The 26,504-nt window shown below is 40.0% G+C and overlaps 1 protein-coding gene across 1 annotated transcript in view; it reads right to left on the reverse strand.

The window, feature by feature from the left end:
* Positions 1-1,486: 1,486 nt before the first annotated feature.
* The window catches only part of igdcc3 (immunoglobulin superfamily, DCC subclass, member 3), a 287,501-nt gene continuing 262,483 nt past the window's right edge, over positions 1,487-26,504 (reverse strand). Inside the window, exons 8-14 of the mRNA XM_061887046.1 lie at positions 22,979-23,226; positions 20,831-20,995; positions 14,143-14,331; positions 10,052-10,156; positions 9,810-9,945; positions 9,498-9,708; positions 1,487-5,257 (exon numbers count right to left, since the gene is read on the reverse strand). Of these exons, the coding sequence (XP_061743030.1) occupies positions 5,114-5,257; positions 9,498-9,708; positions 9,810-9,945; positions 10,052-10,156; positions 14,143-14,331; positions 20,831-20,995; positions 22,979-23,226 (1,198 nt within the window). The 3' untranslated portion in view covers positions 1,487-5,113. The remainder of the gene's footprint in view (positions 5,258-9,497; positions 9,709-9,809; positions 9,946-10,051; positions 10,157-14,142; positions 14,332-20,830; positions 20,996-22,978; positions 23,227-26,504) is intronic.

Raw genomic sequence — 26,504 nt, forward strand, 5'->3', positions numbered from 1 at the left:
ATGAAAATAAGGGATTTTTAATATCATCATAAGGAACAGATTTAAATTGATTAAAACAAATCAGAGAATTAATGGCCAGGACTAGAACCCTTGTCCCCTGCTTTACAAGAGTAAAAACCTCTCTGACACATTTGTGGATCTACTACAGCCTGAGCTTTCCCTGAATTATTGTGATAATTAATTCAAAATCATTCCGATGGTCCTCAATGAGCTGGACTATGAGCTGACAGGTTTTAGTTCGTTAACTCGCTCTTGATTTTTAATCTACGGACTCTGGAAAGAGACAGAAGTAGGCGGGTCACATTACATTCGAACAAGCGATTCTCAAATTGGTACCCCAAGGAATCTCTTGAAGAAAGTACAGTGTTTTATGTTCCTGTATTCCAACACAGTGTAACTGTTTAAACTGTGTGTAACGTTACAGTGGCCAAAGTATTAAATATACTTGTTAAATAAAACCTTTGCCTTGTTTTATTGACAACCAAGGCCTACTACACGACTTTGTTTACTTATCTTGTCTGTTTATATATATGGTAGTAATTAGAGAGCAAACTTTTTTTTGGAGCTTCTACTTGGATTAACAAGTTTGAGAACTACCATATTAGAATTTGTGATTCACACCCTCATTTTATTGTTGGTCAAAAACTATTGCATAAGATGAGGAGTCTTTTTTTAAAATTTGGACTAATTGGTCACACTGCAAATTATTTGCTGTATGCAAAGATTAAAACAAATATTTTAAGACATGTCCCTAGTTTTAAGAGAAATTAACTTATATTTTGTCATCGACTTATGTTATTTTTTACTATGAATATAATATATATAATAATATATTAATATAATAATATTTTTGTCAAAATTTTTCAATTGAGAAAATAATTATTCATTTTAGACAGTTTGGTTCCCCCAACCCCCACCCCACATAGAAAATATTGTTTAATGATTCTGCAAAACATCTCAGGGATGCTTAATTTAAGAATCACGTTAAATAATGCTCGTTTTTAGAATAAAATACAAAGTCCTTGTCATGTCTTGTGATCAATGTTTTGTTTAGTTACATTCTGTTTGTTTTTGACTCCATTAGTTCCTGTTTTTGCGCACCCTGGTTTCTTTTAGTTTCCATAACAACTCATTAGTTTCACCTGTACTCATTTGGACTCAGGCACCTGATTTGTTTAGGACTCACGCACCTGTGTTAATCATGTCACTACTATTTAAGCTTGTGGTTGCCAGGCAGTCGGCCTGGCGTTATTGTTTGTTGTCGTTGACAGATTCTGTCAAGATGGGGGGGGGGTGCAGCTTGCTGCAGGGTCGTTCTCCCAGGAAGGCAGACGGACTACTCAGGACATGGCGTGTAGGTAAAAACATGATTTAATCATGCAGCATGAATCAAGCATGAACGGAGTGTGAAAAGAACAATGAGGCCAGGCCGACTGCCTGGCAACTACAAGCTTAAAAAATAGTGACATGATTAACACAGGTGCGTGAGTCCAAATGAGTACAGGTGAACCTAATGAGTTGTCATGGAAACTAAAACAAACCAGGGTGCGCAAAAACAGGAACTAATGGAGTCAAAAACAAACAGAATATAACTAAAGAAAACATGATCACAAGACATGACAGTCCTGCCAATTTCTACACACATAAAACCTAATTTAGGATGTTAAACCAAGTAAAATTAACTGTCCGTGCAGCTATTTAATTGAACTTGTTTTTAGTTGTTTTCCTGAAATGCTGTCTTTGTATGTTATATTTTGACAGCTCTTCTTTACAGTGCAGATACCTGCAGAACATTGACAGGATTTATTACAATATATCCCCTTGCACAGGCGGGAAAACTAGTACTTCACACCTACTCGTCTTCCCAATTAGATCTGTGAAGTAACATCAACCTTCTCATCTCACCCTCAGCAAGAGACGCGTCAATGATCGACCAAAACACTGGACATTGCCAGTGAACGTGTAATATTTCTTGCCAGTTCAGATTTGTGCTTGTGTTGAAATCTAATACATGAAAATTCATTAAAACTCATGAAAATGTTTTTTCTTTTTGACACACACACAACACTCAATCAATCCTACCACACATTTGTGTCATTTTGCCTTTCAACCAAATGAGCAGTAGCACAGCTCATTTAGCAGGAAATAGTCTGGATAATGTTATTTTCAATGCAGAATGTTTTTTTTTTTCGTCCCCCAAAAGTACAATTAAAACAAACATAATAATGATAAAAACAATTTTCAAATGGAACGCTATTAGTATTTGGCCACGCTAAAAAGAAAAAAAAGTGGAGTTACGAGAATAAAGGGTGACTGCTAAAAATCCAGTCCTTGTTTTGAATCGGTCAAAAACAAAAGGGAATTTTAATGTAATTTAACTGGTGGAATGATACATATTTCCTCTTTTGTAGACTTTATATCTTAAAAGGGCCCGCTCCTGCTTTTACAAAGAAATTGAGTTAAAAAAAAAAATCTCAAGATGAGTTAAGAGTAGTGTTGTCAAGAGTATAACAGGCAGTTTATTTTCCTGTAATTTAACTGTAGAAAGGTGGAGCGGCTTGTTATACGGTTAGGGATCGGGTCAATGATTACACTTTACATATACATTTAGTACAAAGTGTCGCTGGGGTTTGAGAATATAAATGAGGTGCATTCAAGTGCGTGGCATTCTGACAATGACATTGCATTCGGGCTAAAATGTTAGCTTATATTAATTTATTAAAATAAAGCAAGTAATTTTAATGCATTTATTCATCAAATTCCAAAAGTGAGATTAACCTGATTTTAAAAAATAATACCGTATTTTTCAGACTATAAGTCGCAGTTTTTTTCATAGTTTGGCCAGGGGTGCGACTTATACTCCGGAGCGACTTGTGTGCGAAATTATTAACACATTACCGTAAAATATCAAATAATATTATTTATCTCATTCGCGGAAGAGATGAAGAAAATGTCAGCAATCCTTGCACATACTTCAACCAATAAGAATTCGGCGGGGGAGGGTCATGGCAGAAGTGCATTGTGGGTCATGGAATGCTAACTGCTATATGCTATATGCTACTGCCGTAGCTATTAAAATGGATCATTTCAACGTTCGCGGTAACTTATAAAAACTGAGAAGTGCTGAACAAAAATGGCACCGAAAAGGAAATCATGTACTGCAGATTACAAGCTGGACGTAGTGAAATATGCAGCAGAAAATGACAAGAGGAAACGGCACATACGTTTGGAGTTGGCAGAGTTGTTTAGAAGCGACATCGAGGAAGAAGATTTCATGGGATGTCACGATTAGGAGTGACAGATTGTTTGGTAAACGTATAGCATGTTCTATATGTTATAGTTATTTGAATGACTCTTACCATAATATGTTACGTTAACATACCAGGCACCTTCTCAGTTGGTTATTTATGCCTCATATAACGTACACTTATTCAGCCTGATGTTCACTATTCTTTATTTATTTTAAATTGCCTTTCAAATGTCTGATCTTGGTGTTGGATTTTATCAAATAAATTTCCCCCAATTTCTTCTTTATTATGCATTTTCGGCAGGTGTGACGTATACTTTGGAGCGACAAATAATCCGAAAAATACGGTAATTAGGACAGGGTAAATCTGTATGCTTCTCCTCTTGGACAAAACACTCAATTTGGCATGTTTCCCCCACGACCACACCTATTCTACTGCGCTAGGTCAGGGGTCAAGGGTAGGCTTCTCTTATCCATCCATCCATATTCTACCGCTTATTCCCTTCGGAGTGGCGGGGGGCGCTGGAGCCTATCTCAGCTACAATCGGGCAGAAGGCGGGGTACACACTGGACAAGTTGCCAACTCATCCCAGAGCCAACCCAGATAGACAGACAACATTCACACTCACATTCACACTAGGGCCAATTTAGTGTTGCCAATCAACCTATCCCCAGGTGCATGTCTTTGGAAGTGGGAGAAAGCCGGAGTACCTGGAGGGAATCCACGCAGTCACGGGGAAAACATGCAAACTCCACACAGAAAGATCCCGAGCCCGGGATTGAACTCAGGATTACTCAGGACGTTCGTATTGTGAGGCAGAAGCTAATTTATTCTTGTAAAATCCAATCATTGTTCTGGTAATATTTTCCCTTTAAAGTTTAAACTCATAACTCACTTTTCTCTTTTCAGCGTGGCCCTAATACACTTACACGCAAACACGATATAATCCTGCATGTGGTACTAGACAACATCGTAGTTACAAATATCAAATTCCTCAAACCAAATAGAGAATGACAATGTTTTCATTATGCAACAAACAACAACTAGAACAATGACAACATTAAAATGTTATTTTTGAGGTAGAACATTAAATTCAGCATTTGGAAGTGCTTCATGTTGGATACTCGCCGTTTTTTTTGCCTTGACAAGCACGAGAGGAGCTTAGGAGAGACGATTTTTTTTTTGACATCTGAGGTAGTGCGGCACCTGATCTTGTAATTCGGACCCATCAGTTCCTCCGCATGTACAGTAAGTGAAAACACAGTGGAAGCTCCCTAAAGGCTTCCCACAACACATTCATTCCGGCTGAGGTAGGTGTTTGTTGAACAACAAGCTTCACACAATCGCTTGCATGAAGGCCCAGAATTCCCGACTGAATAACCCAAAAGTCCTGAGACAGAACACGCCGAGTCCCTTGAAAAAGGCTTAGGTCTTCTGAGATGGAATCGTTGGTATGTTAGAGCAGGCAGCAGGCATCTTTGACATCCACAGGAAAGTAGCGATAAGACCAATAACTTAGAACCACTTTGACACAGAGATGATAAAGATATACAGTATGTAAATATATAAACTTAAACATGAAATCATCTTTGTATAACAAGGACATTTTGGCTCTTCTGTGTGCTGCCTAACACCAGAAAATCAACAAAGGACCGAATAGTGACAGTCCGAGAACACTAAACTGGTCAGCCTGGCTAAACACAACTTTCCTGAAACCAGTCCTAAACTCCCTACAACTCCTTTAACTTACGAATACAAATCGTTGCACAAAAATGCAAACTACTTTGAAAGAACAACCTGAGTGAGAACGAAACTGAGTGGACACTGCGGACACGGGGGCGTGTGGATTGGCCTTCGTACGCTGATTAGCCTTGGTTCTGTGGACCCGTTCGTGTTGCGGGAGACTCCAGGAACTGCGTGTCTGTGTCCCGCTCGACAGTGAATTCGTCGAGCGCTATTGTGGACAGCTGGGTGTCATCAGGTGAGTATGACACCACGGTTGAGTCAGCCTGAAAATACATGCACAGAAATACAATTATACTTATTACAGTTCATGTATGATTAATTTGCGTTCTATCAGTGTCCTCTACTCTGGACATTTGTGTTTTAGACCAGTGGTTCTCAATGGGGGTACGCGTACCCCTGGGGGTACTTGAAGGTATGCCAAGGGGTATGTGAGATTTTTTTTTAAATATTCTAAAAAATAGCAACAATTCAAAAGTCCTCTATAAATATATTTATTGAATAATACTTCAACAAAATATGAATCATAAACTGTGAAAAGAAATGCAACAATGCAATATTCAGTGTTGACCGCTAGATTTTTTGTGGACATGTTCCATAGATATTTTTTTGTGTAGAAATGTTTAGAATTAAGTTCATGAATCCAGATGGATCTCTATTACAATCCCCAAAGAGGGCACTTTAAGTTGATGATTACTTCTATGTGTAGAAATCTTTATTTATGATTGAATCACTTGTTTATTTTTCAACAAGTTTTTAGTTATTTTCATATCTTCTTTTTCCAAATAGTTCAAGAAAGATCACAAAAAATGAGCAATATTTTGCATTGTTATACAATTTAATAAATCAGAAACTGATGACATAGTGCTGTATTTTACTTTTTCATCTCTTTTTTTCAACCAAAAATGCTTTGCTCTGATTAGGGGGTACTTGAATTAAAAAAATGTTCACTGGGGGTACATCACTGAAAACATGTTGAGAAACACTGCTATATAGAACAGTGTTTTTCAACCTTTTTTGAGCCAAGGCATATTTGTTTCATTGAAAAAAATCCAAAGACACGCCACCAGCAGAAATCATAAAAAAATGAAACTGATCAGCCGATATTGACAATAAAAAGTTGTTCTCGCAATTGTTGGATATAAATTCAAACCATGCATTACTATTGCTCGTCTCAAAGTAGGTCTCCTGTCATGACCTGTTAACCGTGACTTATTTTGAGTTTTTTGGTGTTTTCCTGTATGTCAGGGGTCGGGAACCTTTTTGGCTGAGAGAGCCAAGAAGCCAAATATTTTAAAATGTATTTCCCTAAGAGCCATATAATATATTTTTTAACACTGAACACAACTGAACACGTGCATTTTCAAGTAAGACCAACATTTCCAGAGTATAATAGGTCTCTTATTCTTTGTATTAACATTGTTATTCTGAAGTTAACTGTGGAGGGGGCGTGGCCTGCGGGCCTGCAGAAAGGCGGGATGTTGCCAGGACCGGCCTCGAAATCAGCGACAGGTGCGTAGATGGCCCACCTGGGCCTAGTTATCTAACCACCTGTCGCTCTGTTATAAGCAGCAGCCAGGAGGAGAGACGGGATTGAGGCTGGAGCCAGAGCGCAAGTGAGGACGAAAGAGAAAAAGACAATTGCTGGAAAGCAACTGAGAGAAAAATAAAATAAAATAATATTGTAACCCTAAAACAAACCCCCAGGAGGGCAAGCCCCACACTAACCAATAATAAATAAATTACTTCTTACCATTAACGCAACTTCTTGAACATAAAAAAGCATGAGAATGTTTTATATTTTGAATGTTATTTTTAACACTGTGATTACAAGTGGAATTATTAATTACTTATCGTGTTAAGCAATGCCACCTCAGATTTATCCGAGAGCCAGATGCAGTCATCAAAAGAGCCACATCTGGCTCTAGAGCCATAGGTTCCCTACCCCTGCTGTATGTAGTGTTTTAATTCTTGTCTTGCGTTCCTATTTTGTTGTTGATTGTCATGTCATGGATGGATGTACTTTGTGGACGCCGTCTGCTGCTCCACACTCTGTAAGTCTTTGCTGTCGTCCAGACTTGTGTTTTTGTTTACTTTGCAGCCAGTTCAGTTTTAGTTTTGTTTTGCATAGCAATCCCTAAGCTTTAATGCTTTTTCTTAGCGGCACTCGCCTTTTGTTTATTTTTGGTTTAAGCATTATAGACCTTTTTACCCGCACGCTGTCTCCCACTGTCGTCTGCATATTGTGATCATGACAAACCATGTTTTCGACATCCACAAAGCAATTAACTACCTGCTGCCACCTACTGATATGGAAGAGTATTACACAGTTACTGTGCCGCGCTCTAAACAGCACAGACACTCATCAACGTCACATTATTTGCATATTATAATTACTGGTTTTCAAAAAATGTTTATGTGAAATTACATAATCTACCACGGCACATCAAAAAATGTCTCACGGTACACTAGTGGTTGAAAAACACTGGTATACAGTAGGGCTGGGCGATATATCGATATACACGATATATCGCAGGTTTGTCTCTGTGCAATATAGAAAATGATTATATAGTGATATTCGAGTATACGTTCTCACGCAGTTGCTTTTAGCTGCTGGCATTACACTACAGGCTTTTCCCACTCTTTCTTGTCTCTCTTTCTCACAGACAGCAAGCGCATCTTCTTACATATGTCACATACTGCCACGTCATACGTCACATACATATACGCCCTCGGGGAGTGGAGAGGTAGCAGCACGGGTAGTGTTAGCTGTGATGCTACCGGAGCCGTGTGAGTGGTAAAACGAGAGAAAAAAAGTGCGAATGAAGGAATAATTAATTCCTAAGAAAAACAGCAGAGGGTCCATCGTCTGGCGGTGGTTTGGCTTCAAGACTTGACAACCGTAATTTGTCAAGTGTGGGGCAAAAGCGTTGCTACAAAAAGTAGGATTACTGCTAACTTGTAGCATCATTTGAAAAGTCACCTGCTAAAGAATGAAGAGTGTTTACTTCACATGTCAACATCTCCATTCGGTGCCACATGCCCACACCATCAAAATGCTGAGGCAAACATTTCCAGATCAACACCGTATGAAAAAAATAGTCAACAACAAAAGGAGATAGGTAGGAGGCCACGGGGAAGACCCAGGACACGTTGGGAAGACTATGTCTCCCGGCTGGCCTGGGAACGCCTCGGGATTCCCCGGGAAGAGCTACACGAAGTGGCTGGGGAAAGGGAAGTCTGGGTTTCCCTGCTTAGGCTGTTGCCCCCGCGACCCGACCTCGGATAAGCGGAAGAAGATGGATGGATGGAAAAGGAGATAACGTCCGCGGAAACCTACCACATAGCGAAGGATGAACACTATTTGATTTCCTATTATGCAGCTCATTTTTATTGGACAGTTATTGAAATGTCTTGTGTGACATCATGCACAAAAGTGCACTTTATTTGTTTTTAACTATTGTAGTGGCATTCTGTACAAAAAGTGCACTTTAATTTAGTGTTGTTTTGATATGTCGTCTTAGTGACATCATGCACACAAGTGCACTAACAGCTAGTTTTAAAATGTCTCTGACAATCTTGCACTTTCTGTTTTGGAAATGACATGAATGTTTGTGCCACTGCTTAATAACTGTTTAATAAATACAGTTTTGGTCAATTGACTTAGTTGGGATTTCCCTCTCTGCATGAAAGTTTAAAATGAGCATATATTAACGCAGTATGAAGAAGAATGTTTTAATGTAGACACATAGAATCATCATAATGCTGTGATTATATGTATCAAGTGTTCATTCAAGGCTAAGGCAAAATATCGAGATATATATCGTGTATCGTGATATGGCCTAAAAATATTGAAATATTAAAAAAAGGCCATATTGCCCAGCCCTAGTATACAGTATAACATATATATATATATATATATATATATATATATATATATATATATATATATATATATATATATATATATATATATATACATATATGCCTTAATTGGATTATCCAGAGAATAGTGCTCGATACTGTGGTAGAGCGCAATATGTATTTGTGGGAAAAATCCCAAGACTACTTCATCTCTACAAAACTGTTTCATGAGGGGTTCCCTCAATCGTCAGGAGATTTTATGATTGAGGGAGCCCCTCATGAAACAGTTCTGTAGAGATGAAGTAGTCTTGTGATTTTTCCCACAAATACATACATATATATACACACACACATTATGGTGTCTTTAAAGTGTGCTGTTTTTTATTAAAATAGGGACATTTGTCGAGGCAAGAACCAATTATGGGGATCTCTGCTTCTCCATACAAACTTTTCGGTTTACATACCATGTCAAAGAACCAATTAATTTCGTAAATCGAGGTTCCACTGTATTATACACCATGCGTGGCTAAGTACAATAAAAATAGTTAAAGATAAAGCACGTCCATAGATCAAACACATGCCCCATGTTCCAATAAATGGACTAAAACTCTGAAGCCTTGTTCTTTCTGCGGTGGTACTCACCTTGCGTGTGTCTTGTGTGTTGGGTTGAGGGAAAAGTCTCTCCAGCTCATTCCTGTCAACCACTTTGTTACCTCCTGTGCTGCCATTGACCTCCATTTCCCTCCTGGTGGCCGAGTTCAGGCCAGAGGCCCCCTGGGAAAAGGTGGAGGACTCCAGTGCTGGGTTGTGTGCCGCCGGAGGGGTTGCCTGAACTGCCTTACACATCATCAACCTGAGGACCCCAAGAACACACACATCAGTCAACTGCACACCTGACAAACCAACATTTACCCCTAACAGGGGGTTATTGGCAGGCTGTTCATGCAAACACACCTTCCGCGGTAGCTGAAGACAAGGAAGAGAACGCAGAAGATGATACAGGTGACTCCGATGTGAATACCAATTATGATGCCAGTAGTTGACGTTTTGCTTTGCTCGTCTTGCACACAGTCGCATGAGGCGTCCAGAACTGGGAAGACAGGACACTTAAAAGTTCAGACAAGACTAGAAAAGACAACTGGGTGATGATCCAGTGTTGGTATAAGTGGGTGCTTGTGTTTGTTTCAGGTAACTACCAGATTTCTCCAAAGCATCCCGAAGTGAAACAAAGCGCATGGTGGCGTTGCCATCTCCGTGTTGGTTGTAGGCCAGCAGATTAATCTCGTAGACCAGTGAGGGATCTGGACACAGACAAGGGTAAGCACATTATCTTAAACCGGGGGTCGGCAACATGCAGCTCTAGAGCTCTCTGGAACTTTTTCAAAAATGTATGAAAAATGGAAAAAAAATGAGTGGAAGAAAATATAAAAAAACATATTTTTCGTTTTATTATAGTTTCTGGAGGAGGACGAACATGACACGAACCTCCCTAATTGTTATAAAGCAGACTGTTTTTAATAAACATGCCTAAATGATTCCAGTATTTGGCGAGCGCCGTTTTGTCCTACTATTTTTGGCGGTCCTTGAACTCACCCTAGTTTGTTTACATTGGGGGTCGGCAACCCGCGGCTCTACGGGTCTTTATCGCCGCCCTAGTGGCTCTCTGGAGCTTTTTAAAAAAATGAAAAATGGAAAAAGATGAGGGGGAAAAAAATATGAAAAATATATTTTCTGTTTTATTATAGTTTCTGTAGGAGGACAAACATGACACAAACCTCCCTGATTGTTATAAAGCACACTGTTCTTAATAAACATGCCTCACTGATTCGAGTATTTGGCGAGTGCCGTTTTGTCCTACTATTTTTGGCGGTCCTTGAACTCACCCTAGTTTGTTTACATCGGGGGTCGGCAACCCACGGCTCTACGGCTTTTTAGCGCCGCCCTAGTGGCTCTCTGGAGCTTTTTCAAAAATGTATGAAAAATGGAAAAAGATGAGGGGGAAAAAATATAAAAAATATATTTTTTGTTTTATTATAGTTTCTGTAGGAGGACAAACATGACACGAACCTCCCTAATTGTTACAAAGCACACTGTTTTTAATAAACATGCCTCACTGATTCGAGTATTTGGCGAGCGCCGTTTTGTCCTACTATTTCTGGCGGTCCTTGAACTCACCCTAGTTTGTTTACATCAGGGGTCGGCAACCCGCGGCTCTAAAGCCACATGCAGCTTTTTAGCGCCGCCCTAGTGGCTCTCTGGAGCTTTTTCAAAAATGTATGAAAAATGGAAAAAGATGAGGGGAAAAAAATATAGAAAATATATTTTTTATTTTATTACAGTTTCTGTAGGAGGACAAACATGACACGAATCTCTCAAATTTTTATAAAGCACACTGTTTGTAATAAACATGCCTCACTGATTCGAGTATTAGGCGAGCGCCGTTTTGTCCTACTATTTTTGGCAGTCCTTGAAGTCACCCTAGTTTGTTTACATCGGGGGTCGGCAACCCGCGGTTCTAGAGCCATATGCGTCTTTTTAGCGCCGCCCTAGTGGCTCTCTGGAGCTTTTTCAAAAATGTATGAAAAATGTAAAAAGATGACGGGAAAAAAATATATATTTTTTTTGTTTTATTATAGTTTCTGTAGGAGGACAAACATGATACAAACTTCCCTAATTCTTATAAAGCACACTGTTTTTATTAAACATGCCTCACTGATTCGAGTATTTGGTGAGCGCCGTTTTGTCTTACTATTTTTGGCGGTCCTTGAACTCACACTAGTTTGTTTACATGTACAACTTTCTCCGACTTTCTAAGACGTGTTTTTTGCCACCTCTTTTTCCGTCTCATTTTTTCCACCAAACTTTTAACGCCGTGCATGAATACACCAAGGTGAGTTTTGTTTACGTTATTGACTTATGTGAAGTGCTAATCAGACATATTTGGTCACTGCATGACTGCAAGCTAATCGATGCTAACATGCTATTTAGGCTAGCTATATGTACATATTGCATTACTATGCCTCATTTGTAGCTATATTTGAGCTCATTTGGTTTCCTTTAAGTCATCTTAATTCAATTTATATCTCATGACACACTATCTGTATGTAATATGGCTTTTATTTTTTGCGGCTCCAGACATATTTGTTTTTGTATTTTTGGTCCAATTTGGCTCTTTCAACATTTTAGGTTGCCGACCCCTGTCTTAAACAGTTATTTACTAAAAACCTTAACTAAATAATGATTTTTTTTTTTTTTTTACTGTGTGTCGGACTAACTTCTAGTTCTTGTTTAATCCATGTCATCATTGAAAGCTTAACAGTTCAGTGACTCATGAATGATTAATTTGTAAAACTGCGAACAAATGGCCCGACCTACTAAGATCCAAATAACAAACGCGAAATAGCATGCGCAAGCCATGAAATTGTGTGTACTATTAGTGATTGTGTTGCTGGTTAACTATGAAGACTGTACAATAGATAAATGCAAAAGTGGTGCAGAGAACATACAAAGTTTGAATTTATTGAATCAAAAATGTTGAAATTCAACGACTTGGTGCATTTGCAAACAGCTAAAATTATGTATAAAGGAAACTATAACCTGCTACCCAAGAACGTACAACAATTCTTCTCAACAAAAGAGGAGAAATAGAACTTTAGAGGGTAAAACTAATTTAAAACATTTGTAGGCACATACAACACTTAAGACCTTGAGAATATCAGTATACAGAGTTAAATTATGGAATGGATTAAGCAAGGAAATCAAACAAAGCACTGATACGATTCAGTTTAAGAGACTGTTCAAACTGCAAGTGTTGACAAAGTACAATAAAGAGCAATCGTGATGAACATCTTGAACCTTTAAAAAAAACGAGATAATGATTATTTATGTATGTAATATTTGTTTACTCACGATATATTTATTTATGCATTATTTATTTATTCACTGTTCTGTTAAAAACATCACTTTTATCCCATTGTTTTGTTCTCTGTGATATGAAAAGGGGTTGGATTAAATAAACTCTGCTTCTTCCTACTCCTTTTTGGACGTGCTGTCATGAAAATACTGGGAATATGTGATGCATTACGTTGTATCGTATGCATGTTCCAAATAAACTGAAACTGAGCTGAACTGCGCTAAATAAATGAGGATTTTGGTATATGCCGGTTGTCACCATGTTTACTGTGTGTACATTAGGGTTATCAAACTGGTTTTATTCAGAGTATTGCTAGTAACATTGAATAATATATGAATATTGATGTATATTCTTCTCAGGATATTATTACACAATTGCCAATGCATTTTATTATACATTTTTATATGCACATTGACTTGCTTTGAAATCATAAAACATATGATATTTAAGTATTCACATATTTTAAAATATGTAATTTTGTACTTAAATTGTTTGTAATACAGTATAAAGTATACGTTGCGACTCTTTGGGTGTCCCAAGATTCGATTCAATATCGATTCTTGGGGTCACGATTCGATAATATATCGATTTTTTTCGAATCGATTCGATTCTCGATTCAAAAACGATATTTTTCCGATTCAAAACTATTCTGTATTCATTCAATACATAGGATTTCAGCAGGATCTACCCCAGTCTGCTGACATGCTAGCAGAGTAGTAGATTTAAAAAAAAATATATATTTTATAATTGTAAAGGACAATGTTTTATCAACTGATTGCAATAATGTAAATTTGTTTTAACTATTAAACGAACCAAAAATATGACTTATTTTATCTTTTTGAAAATATTAGACTCAGTGTGTTGTCAAGCTTATGAGATGCGATGCAAGTGTAAGCCACTGTGACACTATTGTTCTTTTTTTATTTTTATAAATGTCTAAAGATAATGTCAATGAGGGATTTTTAATCACTGCTATGTTGAAATTATAAATAATATTGAAACTGTTGTTGATAATATTCATTTTTGTTTCACTACTTTTGGTTTGTTCTGTGTCGTGTTTGTGTCTCCTCAATTGCTCTGTTTATTGCAGTTCTGAGTGTTGCTGGGTCAGGTTTGGTTTTGGAATTGGATTGCATTGTTATGGTATTGCTTTGTATTGGTTTGTAGGATTGATAAAAAAAAAAAAATAATCATAAAAAAATTGATTTTTTATAAATGAGAATCGATTCTGAATCGCACAACATATTAAATTCGATTCATATTTGAATCGATTTTTTCCCCACACCCCATGTATCTACTGTAAGTGGTTCATGCACCGTCATTATGACAAAACAATACCATTATATGTTTCTCCAGAACCATGAAACATCTCACCCAGCTGAGTGATGTTGTACTGGGAGGCGTTGCGTGGCAAGACGATGGGTCCAGTAAATACTGCTGTATGGGCCCTTCTGTAATAGAGTCTGAAGCCTTGGTGTGGACCCATCTTGGTGGAAGCTTCCCACACTGCTTGCACCACGCTGCTGTTCACCACTTTGGTGAAGAGCGAGGGAGGTGCTGGAACTGCAACACAGCACAAAAGAACTCATCAACAAGTGATTAACTGTAGAAAATATTGCAGGAGATTTAAAAGAACAAGTTCAGTTCTGCTGTAACCGATGTCAGCAACCGTGGCTGTAATGTGATGGGTGAACCTCACTCCAACAGGAGTTTTCAGTTCATTGGCACGTTGTGCTGGTTTGTGTCCTGGCGTGTCTAGGGCTCGACTGCACAGGAGAACCACCGTTACACTTACTTATCTATGAAGGTTCTCATTCATCCAGGTCGTTGTCATCTAAGGGCGTTCAATCGTTCGCAACTGGACTGCTTGGTTGGACTAGATCTGACAGATGTAATTGCTAGATTATGGTGATCTTTTTAATGTGTTGGATCCGCTTTGGACTGGACTCTCGCGACTGTGTTGGATCCATTATGGATTGAACTTTCACAGTATCATGTTAGACCCGCTCGACATCCATTGCTTTCCTCCTCTCCAAGGTTCTCATAGTCATCATTGTCACCGACGTCCCACTGGGTGTGAGTTTTCCTTGCCCTTATGTGGGCCTACCGAGGATGTCGTAGTGGTTTGTGCAGCCCTTTGAGACACTAGTGATTTAGGGCTATATAAGTAAACATTGATTGATTGATTGATTAATATAAATTCTACCCATTCCTGTCTTCAGATGGTGGACTGTGCTTCTGTGAAGTTCATCACAAACTGTAGAGCCATGACCCACCGCTCACCAACTGCGCTCCCCTTACTCACCATTGTGTGTTATACTCAATGGTTAATTGGACATCTCTATGTGCTCGACGCCTCAATCATTGGTATGTTTTCATCTACAAAACCATTCTTTGTATCACTCCATCTTATCTGTCTTGTCTTTTAACAAAAAAACAAAGAAGTCACAATCTCCGTTCAATGAATGTTCTTCAATTTGTCATCCCCAAAGTATGAACTGAACTGGGCAAGAAAGCATTTAGGTTTTCAGCACCGAAGGCTTGGAATAACCTACAATCGAATATTCAACTTCAAACCCTTGTTACATTAAATGAGTTTAAAGCTTCTGTGAAAGGACTGCAGTCTACCCTGTCTGTATGAACATACGTCATATGAGCAAGTGTTATTGTTGTAAATGTTATGTTTTATGTGTTGTTTACTGTTTTTAATGTAACCTTGCTGCTGCCCTCTTGGCCAGGTCTCCCTTGGAAAAGAGATCTTTGATCTCAATGGGATTTTATCTTGTTAAATAAAGGCTAAATAATAAATAAAAAAACACTGTGACTTGTACTCTCGATTGGGATGGCCTTCTCTGTCCATTAGGAAACATTGTCATTGGTCCATTTTTAATTACAAGGCTCTTCTGGGACTATTGCCCTAATGCATTTGTGCGTTGATTTCACAGAGAAGTACGAACTCTTATGCACTGAAATCCAACGATCAGCTATTTGTTGCTCTCCGTCCCTTTTCCTCGCACTGAGCTGGGGGAAAAAGCTTTTGTCTATGCAACTTCTCGTGCTTGGAACATGCTACAAAGAGACTGGAAGCTGACCGAATTTTTATCCTTAAATGCTTTCAAATCTAAACTGAGAGCTTTTGAAGGAGCCTCGGTTATCTGAAACAGTTTCGCTTTATGTCCATCCTGTCATTTTAATGTTTAATGTAGATGTCATTTTATTTGTAACTCTGCTGCCTCTTGGCCAGGACTCCCTTGAAAGTATTAATCCCAGTGGGATTTTTTTCCTGGTTGAATTAAGTTAAATAACAATTAAAAAAACATTTATGAGCACAAACTGATGAAGCATAGAAATGTCTCCCAAGACAAACTAAGCAGTCCAGTTGCAAACGATTGAACGCCCTGAGATTACTGTTACACTATATTAGTTTCTTGACATCCAACAAATGATGTCTATTTGGGAATCAAGCAATGCAAAACAAAGTAAAAACAATGAGGGATTGCCAATATTTTTTTCAAGCTGATACCGATAGCCTTTTGCTTCTCAAGATCGATACCTATAACACCTTTTTTTTTAAATTTTATTTATGTATATTTAGATGTAGGTTGCACATACCTGGCGGTGAGAAAGACTGAATAAAATGTGGATTTGACAATCTGAACCAGTAGATTTGCCCTAGGTCTTGTCAAGGTTAATGTATTTATATAGGACAACAGCCACTACTGCCCCAAAGTGCCAGACAGATTAAAAACAGAACGGTAAAAGGACAGGGTAACACTTTCCTCTGTATCCTATTAATAGTGACATAGGAGAAAAGGACTAGCAATACATTTACTCTAAAATTGTCATTTATTATTTGACGTTTTATAAGCTGTTTTGGTTGTCAAGTGTGTCTCATTCGTCGGCAGCAGCATGTCCTTGGGCCTGACTTGAAGAGTTATAATACACACTCCGTGACAAGGTGCAGCAAAAATATAAATGCATGATAAGTAAACAGTCGCCCTTCCATCGGCCCATTATTGATGGCCCAGTAAGAAAACTCATGGCTGGCCTGACCCTGTCTCCGGCTGGCTTTATGCACTTTTTGGACGCCGCGGAAAACCAAGGACTTTTGGGGCAGCGTTGTAACCATGCTGGTATTTCAGGTGTTGAGGTTCTATGTGTTGCAGCCTGTGCTTTTTTTCCCTCCAAGGGCATATTTGCCAACCCTCCCGATTTTCCTGGGAGACTCCCAAATTTCAGTGCCTCTCCCGAAAATCTCCCGGGGCAACCATTCTCCCGATTTCCACCCGGACAACAAAATTGTGGGCGTGCCTTAAACGCACTGCCTTTAGCGTCCTCTCTCACCTGAAAATGAGTCTATTATATATGTCTCCGTTATCCATAGGTTTATATATAACCCATCAAATAGGCGGGCATGGAGCTATTTCTGTGTGTGTTTATTCCAGCCAGCACGTTAATACACTGACACACAACATCCGAATTCCCAGCATGCATTGCTTCAAAAATACAGCGAGTAGTAATGTCCAAAAACGTAACAGAGACGAAGCAGAAGAATGAAGAAGAGACATACCAACGACGAGTAAGAAGAAGAAGTACGCTTGCAAGTTCCAAAATGGTTGGAAAAAATAATGTCATTTCATCCAGGACAGCTCAAAGAGGAAGGGCTATGCTGACTGCAAATTTTGTAAATCAGACTTTTCCATTGAACACAATGGCCGAACGGACATACTCATTCATTAATGGATTATTTATATATATATATATATATATATATATATATATATATATATATATATATATATATATATATATATATATATATATATATATATATACATATATATATATATATATATATATACATATATATATATATATATATATATATATATATATATATATATATATATATATATATATATATATATATATATATATAAGAAATACTTGAAAATATACCCCCCCACCCCCCCCTACATACCATCAACAACCCCACCTCAACACCCCCGACCCCCAGCTCCCGAATTCGGAGGTCTTAAGGTTGTCAAGTATGCCTCAGGGAGTGTTTGCAGGGACTTTGGTACAGGTGTCTTCCTCTGAAGGAGTAAAGAAGTACTGCATGATCGGCATGTTTATTGACACTGTAAGCCAGGGGTGTGAAACTCATTTTAGATCTGGGGCCACATGGTGACAAATCTACTTCCAAGTGGGCAAGACTGTTAAAATCGCGACACAATAACTTAAAAATAAAGACAAATTCAGATTGTTTTCTTTGTTTAAAAATAGAACAAGCACATTTTGAAATTGTTTTTTTTTTTTACACTTACAGTACATGTAAGTACTTTTTTGCTATTTGTAGTTTCTGAATAAAATATGTGATAATGTGGCAGGGGGTTAGTGCGTCTGCCTCACAATACGAAGTTCCTGCAGTCCTGGGTTCAAATCCAGGCTCGGGATCTTTCTGTGTGGAGTTTGCATGTTCTCCCCGTGAATGCGTGGGTTCCCTCCGGGTACTACGGCTTCCTCCCACTTCCAAAGACATGCACCTGGGGATAGGTTGATTGGCAACACTAAATTGGCCCTAGTGTGTGAATGTGAGTGTGAATGTTGTCTGTCTATCTGTGTTGGCCCTGCGATGAGGTGGCGACTTGTCCAGGGCGTACCCTGCCTTCCGCCCGATTGTAGCTGAGATAGGCGCCAGCGCCCCCTGCGACCCCGAAAGGGAATAAGCGGTAGAAAATGGATGGATGGATGGGTTCATCAGTTAACTCATTGGTTTTAATTTTCAATCTATCAAGTTAAAACAATAATATCAAAATCAAATTACAGGATGTTATTTATGTAGTTTTCTCATTTTCCTTGACAGGTGCACCTACATCATGTGGTTAATTTTTCAGCATAGCATAGCATCATCTACAAAGATACAAATAATTGCAATTGTGACATCTATTGGACACATTTAGATATTTGGACACCTTTTTTGTTTCTTTTCTGCTCTGCCACTCTACCCCTTGTGGAAGGGGGTGGGGGCACAGGTCCGGTGGCCATGGATGAAATGCTGGCTGTCCAGAGTCGGGACTCGGGGCGGACCGCTCGCCTGTGCATCGGCTGGGGACATCTCTGCATTGCTGACCTCTCTCCCCTCGGGATGGCCTCCCGCTGGCCCCACCATGGACTCGACTCTCACTATTATGTTGGATCCACTATGGACTGGACTTTCACAATATTATGCTAGACCCGCTCGACGTCCATTGCACCAGTCTCCTCTAGAGGGAGGGGGTGGGGGTGGCAAGGGGTGGGATATGGGGGGGGGGGGGTGTCACCCACATCTGTGGTCCTCTCCAAGGTTTCTCATTGTCATCCCACTGGGTTGAGTTTTTCCTTGCCCTGATGTGGGATCTGAACCGAGGATGTCGTTGTGGCTTGTGCAGCCCTTTGAGACACTTGTGTTTTAGGGCTATATAAATAAACATAGATTGATTGATTGATTGATTTGAACAGCAGTTTCTTTCATTGAAAAATTTCGGCTCATTTTTATACTCAGCAAACTCATCCCGCGGGCCGGATAATATCTGTTAGCCAGTCCGTACGTTTGGCACCCCTGCAGTAAGCGATATACAAGGTAGCAGTTGATATGTTCATTAAAACCCACCTACCTATCTACCTACAGCACAGTATCAGTCATACTTGCCAACCCTCCCGGATTTTCCGGGAGACTCCCGGAATTCAGCGCCTCTCACGAAAACCTCCCGGAATAAATTTTGTCACGAAAATCTCTCGAAATTCAGCAGGAGCTGGAAGCCACGTTACCCCCCCCCCCCCCCCCCCCCCCAACCACCCCCCAAGCTCAAACATGCACAGTTCGAAGTTAAAGTCGTTTTTAAAAATGACTAATCCTCCTCCTTTTCGGCCGGACGACCGCGGAGAATTAAAGTACGAACACACCGGAGGCAGAAGTTCATTAAGAGGGGCGGAGTCACTGTCTCTCAGCCATGTTTCCGTCACACAGAGGAAATCAGGTCCGCGGGAAGTGAAGAAATCCTTGTTTGTCGTTTTGTTTTGTTTGTCAAAGATCTTGGGGCCAGCACGTCCAACAGCGCAGCTAATCCAGGTGGGGCCCGACACACAGCCCACAGGTTGCTGGGAAGAGGAGCCACGAGGTGGGAAAGGAAAGCAGGAATCCGGCCAGGTGAAAAAGCTGACTGGGACGTCGAAAAACCAACGTCGAAGTTGATCATATCAGTGGGAGAGGGGCAAAGATCCAACAGTGTTTGGGGGTCATACACAAGCAGTGAGCTGACAGAGAGGAAAATAGACGCAAACAACACAAAAACGAACAGAGCAGACAGCGAGAGACGGCAGTGCAAAGCACATACTGGCGCCATCTTCTGGAAACTCAGAAGTGACGTTACTCAAATAGTGAAAGGTGAGTGTTTTTTTTTTTTTTTAGTAACCAGCAAGCACAGTACAGATAGTAGAACAACTGTGTTTTTATTACTGTGTATTTGATAGGTGCCGTCTAAAAAATTAACTATTTCTTTTATTTATATATATATATATAATAAAATAAATATATATAGCTAGAATTCACTGAAAGTTAAGTATTTCATACATATATAACTGTATATATACATATATATATATATATATATATATATATATATATATATATATATATATATATATATATATATATATATATATATATATGAAATATATATATATGAAATACTCGAGTTGGTGAATTGGCTGTAAATATACACCCCTTCCCTCTTAACTACTCCCCCCCCCCACCACCACGCCCCTGAACCACACCTCTGCCCCACCCCCCACCACCCGAAATCGGAGGTCTCAAGGTTGGCAAGTATGGTATGAGTGATCTTTATTTTTGCTTTTTTTGTATTTATCAGTTCTTTCAGTTATTTGTTTATGTTATCAGATGTATATGTGTGATGTCGAAAATTCTTAATATCAGTCTGATAAATACCGTGCACCTCTAAAAAAAAAAAAACTACTATTGGTGCAACAGGTGTGTTCTGTGTGGGTGTATGCAAGCGCCCACCTTCCCCGTGAGTATTCTCCATGACACTGTCCGATGGTTTGCTGGCACCGTGTGATGTGTAGGCCTTGACGTAGAAGGTGTAGCTGGTGGAAGGCTCCAGATCTCGAATGATCAGCTGCAGCGTCGCCTTACTGACGGCCTCCTCATACTCCATCTCCGCAGGGTCTGATTGTGCAATGATGGATAAAGTGGAAAAAAGAGTGAGGCGAAGGAGAATGGAGTCACCCGGAGATGAGGGTGGAAATTAGATCATGTTAATGCATCATTTGATATCAAATAGGATCAAGAGTGGAAGCAATATATTCAAAGTGATTCTGTCACTTTTTCAAATCGCTATTGGCTGGTGCCTGGCTTTACCAGTTAACAGGTAATCTACTTTGACTTGGTGCTCGTGTGAATTACAAGTCTGGGAGAGGAGCCAGAGGTGGGGAAAGTAGGCGTATTATTGCATTTTACTGCTCTTAATCCAGAGACACCCAAGCATAACTGCAATCTACCCCGAACCTTAAAACAATCAGGCATTGTCATCATAGAAGTGTAATTACAGCAGATCTTATTGGGTGACACCTGGGGGCCCTTAATTAAATAGCAGAGAGAGTAATCTACGGAGAAAAGCAGCGACAGAACAAATTTAGCTGTTTTAATTCTTTGCATACTGCCAACCTATCTTATCAATACACTGTATACAAACCCCGTTTTCATATGAGTTGGGAAATTGTGTTAGATGTAAATATAAACGGAATACAATGATTTGCAAATACTTTTCAACCCATATTCAGTTGAATGCACTACAAAGACAAGATATTTGATGTTCAAACTCATAAACTTTACGTTTTTTTTGTTGCAAATAATAATTAACATAGAATTTCATGGCTGCAACACGTGCCAAAGTAGTTGGGAAAGGGCATGTTCACCACTGTGTTACATCACCTTTTCTTTTAACAACACCTAATAAACGTTTGGGAACTGAGGAAACTAATTGTTGAAACTTTGAAAGTGGAATTCTTTCCCATTCTTGTTTTATTTAGAGCTTCAGTCGTTCAACAGTCTGGGGGCTCCGCTGTCGTATTTTACGCTTCATAATGAGCCACATATTTTTGATGGAAGACAGGTTTGGACTGCAGGCGGGCCAGGAAAGTACCCACACTCTTTTTTTACGAAGCCACGCTGTTGTAACACGTGCTGAATGTGGCTTGGCATTGTCTTGCTGAAATAAGCAAGGGCGTCCATGAAAAAGACGGGGCTTGGATGGCAGCATATGTTGTTCCAAAACCTGTATGTAAGTTACCCATGCCTTGGGAACTAATGCACCCCCATGCCCTCACAGATGCTGGCTTTTGAACTTTGCATCGATAACAGTCTGGATGGTTCGGTTCTCCTTTGGTCCGGATGACACGATGTTGAATATTTCCAAAAGCAATTTGAAATGTGAACTCGACGGACCACAGAACACTTTTCCATTTTGCATCAGTCCATCTTAGATGATCTTGGGCACAGAAAAGCCGGCGGTGTTTCTGGATGTTGTTGATAAATGGCTCTCGCTTTGCATAGTAGAGCTTTAACTTGCACTTGCAGATGTAGCGACAAACTGTATTTATTGACAGTGGTTTTCTGAAGTGTTCCTGAGCCCATGTGGTGATATCCTTTAGAGATTGATGTAGGTGTTTGATACAGTGCCGTCTGAGGGATCGAAGGTCACGGTCATTCAATGTTGGTTTCCGGCCATGGAGTGATTTCTCCAGATTCTCTGAACCTTTTGATGATATTATGGACCGTAGATGTTGAAATCCCTAAATGTCTTGCAATTGCACTTTGAGAAACGTTGTTCTTAAACAGCTTGACTATTTGCTCACGCAGTTGTGGACAAAGGGGTGTAACTCGCCCCATCCTTTCTTGTGAAAGACTGAGCATTTTTTGGGAAGCTGTTTTTATACCCAATCATGGCACCCACCTGTTCCCAATTAGCCTGTTGTCTTTGTAGCATATTCAACTCAATATGGGTTGAAAATAATTTGCAAATCATTGTATTCCGTTTATATTTACATCTAACACAATTTCCCAACTCATATGGAAACAGGGTTTGTATTAATCAATAATTCCACAAGACTTATAGGAAATACCGTATTATGATAGTCATCACACCCTCACCTGCGGTCCTGCGTATATGGAGGACGTAACCGATGATGTCCTGCGTGTTCTGATCAGGCTCCCTCCAGGACACCTGGATGGTGGTGGGTGATAGGGCCTCAGCCTGCACGTTGGTGGGCACGCCAGGGAGGCCGTCAGCCCAGAGCACTGTGAGGCGAGCGCTGGCCTGCGTGGAGCCGGCGCTGTTCTCTGCGATGCATTGATAGATGGCCTCGTCGTCCTGGCTGATGCCGTAGATGGTCAGCGTACTGGAAAAGACAGAAGGTAGAAGAACTTAATTATAGTCATAATGAAGCAAAATTTGATTGTAGGGGACTGTCAAATATGAAACTAAATAGACAAAAGATAAAAAACATTATGTGAAAATATACTTCGCCGAGTAGATCACAGGGAATATGCCAATTGTCCTATTCAGTGGTTTATCCCGGGGGGCAGCAACTCTCAGCTCTCGAGTTGCATGCGGCTTTTTAGCGCCGCCCTAGTGGCTCCCCGGAGTATTTTTAAAAAAGGATTGAAAATGGTAAAAAGATGGGGGAAAAATATTTTTTGGGTTTTAGTATTTTTTTTGTTTGAGGACAAACATGACAAAAACCTTACCAATTGTTAGAAAGCCCACTGTTCAATACGTTTGTGTGTATGCTTCACTGATGACAGTATTTGGTGAACATCGTTTTGTCCAACTAATTTCGGCGGTTCTTGAACTCACCATAGTGTGGACTGTAACGCAACAGTTTGTTTACATGCCAAATCTTCTACTCCTTTTTTGTCTCATTTTGTCCAGCAAATGTGTTATGCTGTGCGTGAATGCACAAAGGTGAGCTTTGTTGATGTTATTGTTTTGTTAGAGTGCTAATCAGACATATTTGGTCAGTGCATGACTGCAAACTGTCAGAGTTAGTTTGTGACAAACCCCAAGATGCAGAGATGGAGGCAGGCATGGAGTGGGAAAACATGGTTTTAATATAAAAAACTAGAACAAAACCAAACAAAGGGTTCAAACCAAAAGCGCGCACGTGGGCGGATAACAAACAAAAGGCCTAGCATGGAAGCTAACAGGTATCTAGCAGGAAAAAAACTGGAAACAGCGAATGGCTAACAAGAAAACACAAAACCAAAAAGCTAGGAGAAAACAAACTCCAAATAGCTAACAGGAACAGCTTACCGCTACGACGACAAGGACACATAGTAGCACGGCAGGAAGTAGCTGTAATGATGACATCGACAAATCACGACAGGGAGCAACGACACAAGAGCGACATGCAATACAATAATCCAGCACTGACTGGAGGAACAAAGCAGGTAAAATAGGAGCTGGCTGATGGACATCAGGTGTGGCCAGGAGCCAATCAGCCACAGCTGAGGGGAAACAAAGCACTCAGGGAGACAAAAAAAAGGAGCTGAACCAAAATAAGAGTGCTGACAGGAACTAAGAACAGGAAATACTAAACACAGAGGAGAAACTAAAACACAAACAAACTGTCACTGGCAAGCCTGACACAAACAAATCAATGCTAACATGTTATTTAAGTTAGCTGTATGTACATTTTGCATCATTATGCCTCGTTTGTAGGTATATTTGAGCCATTTTAATATCCTTTACTTTTATTCTCTTTGTATGCCATTTAGTTTTACATGTCTCATAATACATTATCTGTTTCTAATTTTGGCTGCATTTCAGATAGTTGTTTGTGTGCCATGTTGTTCCAGACCACAGCAAACAATATTAATCTTGCCAAAGATTGTAATAAATCTATTAAAAGAAGACAGCCTGCTGTTTCCTTTAACTTGGACACACACAACTATACTTTTGACCATTCTAAGACAGTCATTCCCAGGAGTTATAGCACCTTCTGAGTAGTGTCTAATTTACTAATGGTTTCTCTTGTTGTAAGGATTCTGTGTACGTGCAGGCAGGTTTTAAAGATAATGTACATGACATTGTACATCTAAAGCAGGGGTCTCAGACACGCGGCCCGCGGTCCAATTGCTGCCCGTGAAACCTTATTTTGCGGCCCCCACTTTAATATTAAATTTTAATATTAGTGCGGCCGGCAAGTTTTATATGAATGGCGCTTGACAGTGTTGTGTTATTTGGGTCCAAAATGTCTCTTTCAACGTTCTGAGTTGCCTACCCCTGCATTAGTGGAAAAGCGGCAAATGAGTGAAAGCAACAGAGACGTTGCCATGGAGACCAGAGTTTTCTTACATGCCTAGCTGCAGTCACACCGCGACACCTGTCTGTCAGTAATAACAGTCCCCGAAAACCTGTACCAATTCAAACCATGATTTGTTTTTTTTTATTGTTTAATTTGCATTGCCTTACACGATGAACACTACATATATTTCTATATGACGCCTGATAACACTCCGGGAGACGTCACTGTGGAGTGGAGCCCGGCCCAAGATAGCGGCAAGGAGGCGGAGAATGCGGCCAAGTGGAGAGGCGGGGCGTGCCGGGAGCAACACCACAATCGAGTTCAGGTGCGTGGATCGCGCACCTACAGACAATCAATAAATCTCCTCTGGTTGTATAAAAGGGCAGCAGCGGAGGAGGGTGAGGCTCAAGGAGGTGGAGAGTCCGCAGCATTGGCTGGAGAGCAGAAGCAACAGGAAGCAAGACACGAGAGACGGAGACACGGCCGACTTAAGCGCGGACCGGAGAGCGAGAGACGAGGAGCGAGACACGGAGAGCGAGCAGCGGGAGTGGCGACGGCGCAAAAGACATCCTTTATTGCAAAATAAACGAGAGTTAAACCTGCGAAAGCAATGTCCTTCCTTGGTGGTCAGTGGAACCCGCACGACGATGACTTAAATCTGTCACAGTCACTTTTTTGGGCTCGCTATCCCGGTACTTTCCCGCCAACCGCCCTGTTACTGTAGGGAGGAAAAGCAGAAAGACGCACATTGCAGAAATACCAATGTAGCATTATTGTTTGTGCGTCGACTAAATACAAATATATTCCACAACCCCAACCATGTCTTTTTCAAAGCCTGTAGTGAAGTGAAAGGTTAGTGATGAGCAAAGACAATTCCAGGAAAAGTTGGAGATACAATTTTTCTTTGTTGAGCACAGGGGCACCCCGACGTGTCTTATTTGCACAGAGAAAGTTGCGGTGCACAAGGGATACAATTTTGAAACGTCATTATACAACTAGACCTGCAGAGGAGTATGCAATTTTTTTTTAAAGTAATCTTTTCTTGCGGCCCAGCCTCGCCCAGCCTTAACCAGACTCAGGTAAAGTGAGTTTGAGACCCCACAATAGCAGCTGTAATGCCGCACCAAGTCAGCTATTGCTGCTTTTTTCAGGCCTCTGATCGGACAAAATGTGCACGACATCAGGTGTATGTAGACATAGACCGTTTTGAAACTACACTTGTGTGGATGGAGATTGTTTTAACCCCACATATGTGTTTTTGAAACTCTCCGTGTTCGTTCGGACATGGCCTAAATCACCTTCATGTAGGATGAAGGAAAATAAGAAGTGATGCAAATAGGAAATGCAAATCAATATCAAAATATTGCTTT

This window comes from Nerophis ophidion, linkage group LG25 (genome assembly GCF_033978795.1).
Source record: "Nerophis ophidion isolate RoL-2023_Sa linkage group LG25, RoL_Noph_v1.0, whole genome shotgun sequence".
Lineage (NCBI taxonomy): Eukaryota > Metazoa > Chordata > Actinopteri > Syngnathiformes > Syngnathidae > Nerophis > Nerophis ophidion.